General features: G+C 31.9%; 1 protein-coding gene across 1 annotated transcript; it reads left to right on the top strand.

Annotated features, from left to right (window-relative positions):
* Positions 1 to 1,106: 1,106 nt before the first annotated feature.
* Positions 1,107 to 1,940, top strand: LOC149535700 (uncharacterized). Its single transcript, XM_089804210.1, has 3 exons — positions 1,107 to 1,305; positions 1,396 to 1,436; positions 1,564 to 1,940. The coding sequence occupies exons 1-3, from the start codon at positions 1,233 to 1,235 to the stop codon at positions 1,798 to 1,800; spliced, it is 351 nt and encodes a 116-aa protein (XP_089660336.1). The 5' UTR covers positions 1,107 to 1,232; the 3' UTR covers positions 1,801 to 1,940.
* The last annotated feature ends 6,442 nt before the right edge of the window (positions 1,941 to 8,382 follow it).

Below are 8,382 nucleotides of genomic sequence, written 5' to 3'. Positions count from 1 at the left end.
TGTTTTATCTGAAACTTAGCCAGTGCCTTAATCAACGGCTATTCACCGTGCACATGTGTAACCCTACTTTATCAGCGGCTATTCTCTGTGACCATGTGTAAGGTGACAATCAACGCGATACGACAACTCGATCACTTTGCCACATTGTTGAATTTAAAGGCTCTTGGTTGCCGTCGGCAGCGTCCAAGGAAATTCTGCAGTCTGCTTTCCTGTCTGTGAATTAAAACAATCAAAGTCAAATTTGGAATAAATCTTGATTTTCGACAAGACCACTGATAACCACATACTACGACGGTGCTTCCATCTTGTCAGTGAAGCCTTCTTTTTAATTGAATAGATGCTATTGCGTATTAACTTACATATTTGCCCTTGAAAATCTTAGCATGCACTTAAAGCGTATATTGATTGATTGATTGATTTTAAATTTGTAATGCCTACCTTATGGTTTACACTTGTGTTTTCCACTTCCTTCTTTATTCTCTCCCCATTTATGCTTTCAATGCTCACCAGTTATTTACATCTCCAGATATGACATTTTGATATAGTGTTACACTAATATATTCTTAAGTGGGGCTAAGATATGACATGATTGCATACTTCTAGTGAAATTTATTAATTTTTTTTTTTTATGGAGGTCATCCACAACAAGCTTTAGGTATTCGATATAGGCTCGTGATGCTTGAAACCTCTTCAACTAAGAGCTAAGAACTAAAGAACATCCACGTTGCCAAATTCAGTCAAGGCACGACCCCGAGCTCATCCCTTATGATGTCTTCGAACCTTGCACTCAGCAAGACTTGATCACTGGTGGGCTCTTTGTGAACCATTCAACTTCACCAATAGACCAAGAGCCGTTATTTTATTTTATAAATTGTGATTTATATAAATTTATTTTTATATAAATATAAACTTTTTATTTAAAATTTATTGTACTCTATGATGTTTATATATGAAAGCATGTCACTTTTATTTGTGTCGATTTGTCCCTAAATGTAGATTTTGTGTGCGTACTTTCATCTTGAAAAGAGTGGTCAAATATGCTTAATGAAAGCAAAACGATCATTTTTAAACAGCTGTAAAATGATGTACGTTCACGAGTCAAGCACGGCAAATAAGCATCCAAATTGTTCAATCGTCACAATGATAGATTTCCCATATCATATATACTCTTCTGCATTCTTAACACTACACCTAATATACCTCTTTTCGATCTGTATTTCTTTCAGGCTGAGATGGCCAGACAATTTGTGGTCATCGTTTTGGTAGTGGCTGTGTTAATAGATGTGTCAGACTGCCTTCTCCATGGTATTAGTTTTCATTTGTCTTTTCTCTATGTTCTATTGCATTCGAAAGTTATTGTGAATTATATTGATCGTATTCATATTGCATATGCAGACTCTCGTGGAAAGGATGGAGAGGAGAAAAACAATTTAGAGGTTTTAAATACTGATCATCGCTGATTTTCACAACCCTGTTTTTTCATTTCATATTTCCGAAGAGTATAGAGTACTTGCAGGGAAAAATAGACGGATTTTCTTACTAATAATGTTTGTGATGAAATAGGAGCCAGAAAGACGCAGGGAAGAGGAGGAAGATTTAGGTTCTCCAACTAATCCATCTACGTCTACGAATAACTCTCACAAGTCTACATCTACATGTACATGTACATGTGCACTTCCGTCTACGAAGAACTCTCCGGTGTCTACATCTACGTCTACATATGAACTGTGCATGTTGGTCTTGGTCTGTGTCTTCCCCTTCCTCTTCATCTTCATGAAAGATGGCATCCCCAAGGCCTGATTGCACACACAATCGCATGATTTCTGCATAGCTTTACAACGTGTCACTAGTAGATCATATGTATTTGCTCTCTGGAATCTATTGTCTTAATGTCTCTTATAATTAAGAACCTTCTCTAGGCAAGGTTTGTTCATTTTTAACATTCTAAATTTCACCAAAATATAGGGTAAGAGAATTCAATGGCAGATAAGAGAATTCAATGGCAGAGAGTCTTGCACCCAGACTCTTTTATATTAATCAGTTGCAGAAGAAGGGATAAACACTTAAATGACACTATCTGAAGTTGCGTAAAAAACAAACTCTCTCTTCTTTTCTTTCTTTTTGTTTGTGGGGAGACGTGTGGGGAGATTTAGGTTTCTATGCTTGGATAAACATCTCCCAACTGTGTGCTTGAAGTAGCTCGATTAAAGAAGTGGGATAAAATAAAATAAAATAAATTGATTTTAAAGTATTTTTCTTAGACAACTCTTATATTTTTTAGTAGATCATGAGAAGGCCATTATAAGATTTTTAAATTTTTTTTTATGAGAATAGTCAATAATTTTTTAATATTTTAATCTAGTTTTTTGAGAAATAATTCTCTAAATATAATATTTTAATTAGTCATTGAATATTTATAAGCCAGTTTGTGAATTTTGAATTTATAAAAAATTAAATAGATTATTAAAGTTGATCTTAAGTTAAAGAATTTTTTGTTTCTAATTTTTTATTTAATATCAAAATAATTGAGAATGAAAAAATATTTAGAAATACTTAATAGAACTCTCATGTTTCAATGTCCTCAAAAGGTGACTCCTACATGTGCATATGTCAATCATTGGGTCCACCTCGATAAAAGAAACTTATTAAGAATCTTATATGGGCCATATTTATTTTGTGGAATATTGATTGCATCGATTGCTTATCTTCTCAACAGCTTTGTCTTTGGTCTAGCCTATTTAGAGATCTCAATATAAAACTAGGAAGTTAACAATCCCTAGATTGGTAATATCTAATCATACAAAGCAATCAAGGTTCTAAAGTAAAAGTATCATTGCATCCCATGCATGTTGTCCATGTAGTAATGTTGGTTGTTTGAATTTCAAGTACACTTGTACTTCCATCACCCAAGAGGAGATGTAGACTACAAAATTGGTAGAAGATTAAAAGGTGACTGGCGAAATTAGTCTAGATGAGGAGTTACTATTCAATTTTTATGCTAGTCACCTTAGTAATTACATCAAGTAGAAAGACAAACAAGTGGAATGGGAAGAATTATGCAGTAGGGAGGATGAATATTGGAAAAAAAAATCAAGATAACTTTGGCTTAGGGAGGGCAAAAATAATACCAACTTTTTTTTATGCCTCAATTAAGCAATATAGAGCTACTAGTACTATCTTCTCTATTTAGGATGTAGTAATTGGTTTCCTTGTATCTAACTTTGTTGGCATTAAAAATGAGGCTATAAAAGGTCTTCTGGATTCTCCTTCTCTACCTAATTTTAATGTGTGAGAGGACAAGTGCTCATCGCAATAATTCCATAGTTAGTTACTAGGTGAGAGAATGATGCTCTTAAAATCCCATTTACTTTGTTTGAGCTTCATAAGTTAGTTTCATCTCTTCCTTCAGACAAAGCTCCTAGATTGGATAGTTTTACTAGTCATTTCTACCAAAAATGTTAGGAGGTGATCAGTTGGGATCTATTGATGGACATGAAGGAATAAAGAAGGAATGCATCAATGCTTAGTAACTTAAAATCCACCAACATAGCTATCATAAATAAAGTAGGAAATTCTCAAACCTTTGTAGATTTCAAAAACAAATCATTGTTAAATACCATATAAAAGATATTCACAAAGGCAATTTACCTATAACTCTAGCCCATTCTATCTCAAATCATTTCTTCTTAACATGGTGGGTTTGTCCTGGGAAAAAAAGTATGGAAGGTGCATTAGTTTGACATGAGGCAATCCATTATATTAATGAGAACCAACTTTTTTCATTTGTCATTAAGCTAGATATGATGAAAGCTTATGACCAATTAAATTTTTCTTTTCTCTCAAAAGTCCTTTAAAAAAATTTGGATTCTTTGAGAAATGGTGCAAATGAATAAAGTAATGCATATTAGGGGTTCAATTTTTTGTGATTATTAGTGGAAGTTCTATCTAATATTTAATGTCTTCATAAGGGGTTCAGAAATGTGACTCACTATCTCCATTATTATTCATACTGATGGCATAAGCTTTCAATTGGATCATTAAAACTTAGCATATGGAGGGCCTTTAGATGGGAATCACAATTAGTAATACACCACTTTTAGTGACACAATTATTATTTGTGCATGCATTATAAATTGCAATGTCAAAAAAATTTCCTACTTGGGCGTACTAGGAATTTAGAATGCATAGATAAACAAATAAATTAAATGTAGATGTTGAAATTCATAATACATAGGGACAACGCACCATTCCATAAAATAGGGGCCTGAAAAAAAAAATTCATTATACTTTACTATTACTTAACTATTCTAGTATATGTTTTACAATTGATACATTGGATATATATAACACTAGACATCTAAGTTAAGCGCCAAGACTCTATTTCAAATTACAAAACTAGGGACCATTTTCTAGAATCTAGGAGTCTCTAGGATTGGTGCATGCAATAGAAATTGTAATGGCAATATCGTTTCTTATTTGACCCTATTATGAAATTAGAATGCACTGATAAATAGATAAATTAAACATAGATGTTGAACTTCATAAAATATAGGCACAAAACACCATTGCATAAAATAGGGGCTCGACAAAAAATACTCATTATATACTATTACTGATGCAGGAGCATCTTGCATGGGAAATTTTTTTTTTTTTTTAAATTATGGAGGAGAGAGAAAGTGACAAAAATTAGAGGACAAATAATTAAAAAAAATAAAAAGGGAAAAAATGGAGAAAAGAAAAGAAAAGGGAATTTCTATTTTCAAGGTGCAAAGGTGGCATAAATTAAAAAAAATAAGAAAATTAGTTGTCATTCCATTAATCGAGGTGTGTAGGTTGTATCTTAGAAGTTTGTGGAAAGTTGTTTAAATCATGTATTTAATATTTGTTGTAATCCAAAAGAAATGCAATTTTCTAATTGGGCCACATGGTGGTGCTTAATTGTAATTCTAGAAGGTTATGGAAGTTGTAGAAGGTTGTGGATATTAAGTAGGTGGAATTCTAGAAGGTTGTGGATAAGTCATGCATTGGGTGGTATGTGCCTATTTAAGAAAGGCATATGAGCATTTCTAAACAAGTTTGAGAAGTAGAAGCTCAAGAAGGAGAAGCTCGAGAAGTAGAAGCTGTGGAAGGTGAAGCTAGAAGGTGAAGCTTTGGAAGGAAATGCTTCAAGGTGTGAAAGCTGGAAGGTGTGAAGGCTTCAAGGTGTTAAAGAGAAGGAGGAAGTAAAGATTGAGTTTTCCTGAGTCTATGAACAAAGCGCCAAATGTGAGGCAGTTTACACTTGGATCTTGGATAGAGTTTGAGAAGAGTTAGTGGCTACGGTTTAGAAACAAGGAGGTTGCTTGGTGGCTTGCGAGCACAAGTTGAGATCTTGGACATTTCTACTAGAGTGTGGATCTAGACTAGCTTGGGTTTGGATTGGATCTTGAGAGATCTTGCATAAATATTATTATAATTGCTATTAGATTTTCAAGTATAATAAAATTGCTTGTGAAGCATTTTTATTGTTACATTCTTGGTTGTGAGTTGGTAAGGGTTGTGTGGCCCTTCATCAAGTGGTATTAGAGCAATACCTTCATTAATTACTTAACTATTCTATTATATGCTTTACAACTAATAAATTGGATATATATAAAACTAGACATCTAAGTTGAGCACCAAAACTCTATTCCAAATTACAAACTAGGGACCATTTTTTGGGAATTTCTTAATGTTCAAATTTCCCACGCATGGTTAACATGACTAGTTAACCAACACAACAATTGTTATTGGACTCGTAATTACTTCTAACACTCCTCCTTAATTTTGATTCTTTGAATGACATTGCATTTTTAAATTATCTTCCTCTCTCTTGAACATTTTTAATCAATATTGCTTCCTTTATGCTGAGAGAGATTTTTGTCCATTTTGTATGTTTCTATTGTTTTTTTTTTTTTGGGTCTATAACATTTCTTATCTTTCCATGTTTCTTATGTTAGAGAAAGGAAAAACACAATTGGTTTCCTTCTATATCTATGGGGTAGAACATGACTAGTTCTCCCAAATGCACTTGCTCCTTTTCCTTCTACAAGGTGGAACGTGACTAGTTACCCAAAACCTCTTTCCTATATCTTTGCAAGGTGCAGAAATGACTGGTTTTCTCTCTATTTTTTTGGTCATCATCTTTCTCTCAACAAGTTAATAAACATATCTTCTATTTAGTTTTTCTTTCCTCTGCAATATAATTATCTATAGCCATTTATAATTTTTTGTATTTTCTCCACCATCACACTCTTGCTTACATTCCAATTTCATTGATCATTTTTGAATCTTTACAATTTCTCTTTTCTTCTTACATCTTCATTATTCCTTTTCCTTCCATCACAACCTACTGCTTTTCTTCTTATATTCTTCCATATTTTCTCTTTTAATTTTATCCTTTCTCTTTCACTATTCATTCTTCTTATTATATATTTTTCTTCTTTTCTTCAAGTTCCTTTTTCTTAGTCACAATCTTCTTTCAAACACATGTAGCTTATGAAATCTATGACTTGACTTCCACATGAATTTTTGCAGTTCTTTTTAACAAAAAAAATTATACTTTTCACTTCTTCAATCTCTTCTTTTCTTACTCAACCACTGATGCACTTATGCAAACTTCTTTATTTTTTATTTTTGTATCTTCACTTGATGTTATATTTTGTCTTTCTTAAAACATCTAATCTTTCAATATCTATGAAAATCCTTCAAGCTTTTCATAATTGCTGACATTTTTCACACATGAAAATTTATATAACCTTTTAAACTTTTCTATAATCTTTTTCTAGACACATTAATCAATCCATCCACAATTCATTTTTACATAGTATGTCACTGATTCTTTCTTACATTCTCTATTCCAATACATCTTTTCAAAATAAATTTTCAATCCAAAAATTTTGCATGGATGCAAGTCCCAACACATGTGAATAGTGCCCTTGTTTGTTACAATGAGAATATTTAATTTATTTCTTTCTTTGTGCTGATAACTTCACCCATATAACATTTTGAACATCACTATCACCATTATTATAATTAAGACTTCAAGTTTTTGTTCTCCAAATGAGCTCAATAGGCTCCTTGATTCCTTGTTCATGCTTTCTCAATACTATTCTTTCATAGCCCATCTTCTTAATTATCTTCAAGCCAACAATCTAATTATCATAACAAACAAAGTTTTCAAACACATTACCAATTTCTTTCTTGCATCCTTCATCACAAATACTTTTAGCTTTACTTGAACCACATTTTTCAATTTTATAATCATACAAATTATTTGTACTACATGATACATCACAAAAGGATGATTTTGATTTCAAACATTCATTCTCTTGGTTTAGATTTGTCATTCATCTTTAGCATAGTATTTCCTTTTTCCAATTTCTTCATATTTTCTTCTAAAACTTTGTTCTTTTTCTTAACATCATCAAAAAATTTAAAATTTTCTTCTAATTCTTCATTGTTGTTTTTGACATCATCATATATAGCTTTAACATTTATTCTAATATCTCATTTTTCTCTTTAATCTTAATCAATTCTTTATCTTAATCTTGAACTCGACACAAATACTCAGTTTTATTTTCCAACTTCTTTAAAAGTTTTTACCAATTTTGAATTAAACTCTTTAACAATCATCAATTCTTTTTCTAAACTACATTTTTCCTTCTTTACTTTTTTTCTAGCATTCCGCACAACAACAAATTAAACTCACTTTTTCTATCAAATTTTTAGAACTGCTTCCCTCTTTTATTTTACAAAATAACTCAATACATATTTACTAAATTTTTGTTGCATTAAGAAAGCACTAGAACTCTTAACTATTCAGAAAATCCATTTTCCAATTCTTTTTTTGACTACTCAACATGCAATGTTAATAAATAGTGACCTTAGGAATATTTTTTAGCTTCACAGAAGCTCAAATCTCTTACTAACATACTTCTCCTAGCTTTTAGAAAATAATATTTCTTGGACTTTGACTTTGTAGTCACCTATTCTCATTCTCTTCATCTCAACTCTCTAGCTACCATGGGCTTTTTCTCTTTGTCTTCAAATTCTTTTAATACTCTCTAGTTTGTGTTAACTGACTTTGTAGAGACACTCGATAATAACAAAGACTAGCTTACTTGATTAACACAAAAACACTCAGTCGAAATATAAACCAAGAGATGACCTCTCGTAAATGTTGACACTAGTAAAAAAAATCTTAGCATTAGACATACATTGGAATTGGCAAAATGTCAGCTACAATGATTTATTGTGTTAATCCATTGTGAAGATTAATGGTTTTTGCACATGTAAACCTTTTCTCTCTATTGAGCTCTCATCTTCTTTCAACCATCACTTTTCACCCATCAACATTCAATC

The sequence above is a fragment of the Cupressus sempervirens genome, chromosome 10 (genome assembly GCF_028749045.1).
Source record: "Cupressus sempervirens isolate cs-2001-9-10 chromosome 10, ASM2874904v1, whole genome shotgun sequence".
Taxonomy (NCBI): domain Eukaryota; kingdom Viridiplantae; phylum Streptophyta; class Pinopsida; order Cupressales; family Cupressaceae; genus Cupressus; species Cupressus sempervirens.
The sequence above is the reverse complement of the archived record's forward strand: the minus strand, read 5'-3'. Positions and strand labels throughout refer to the sequence as shown.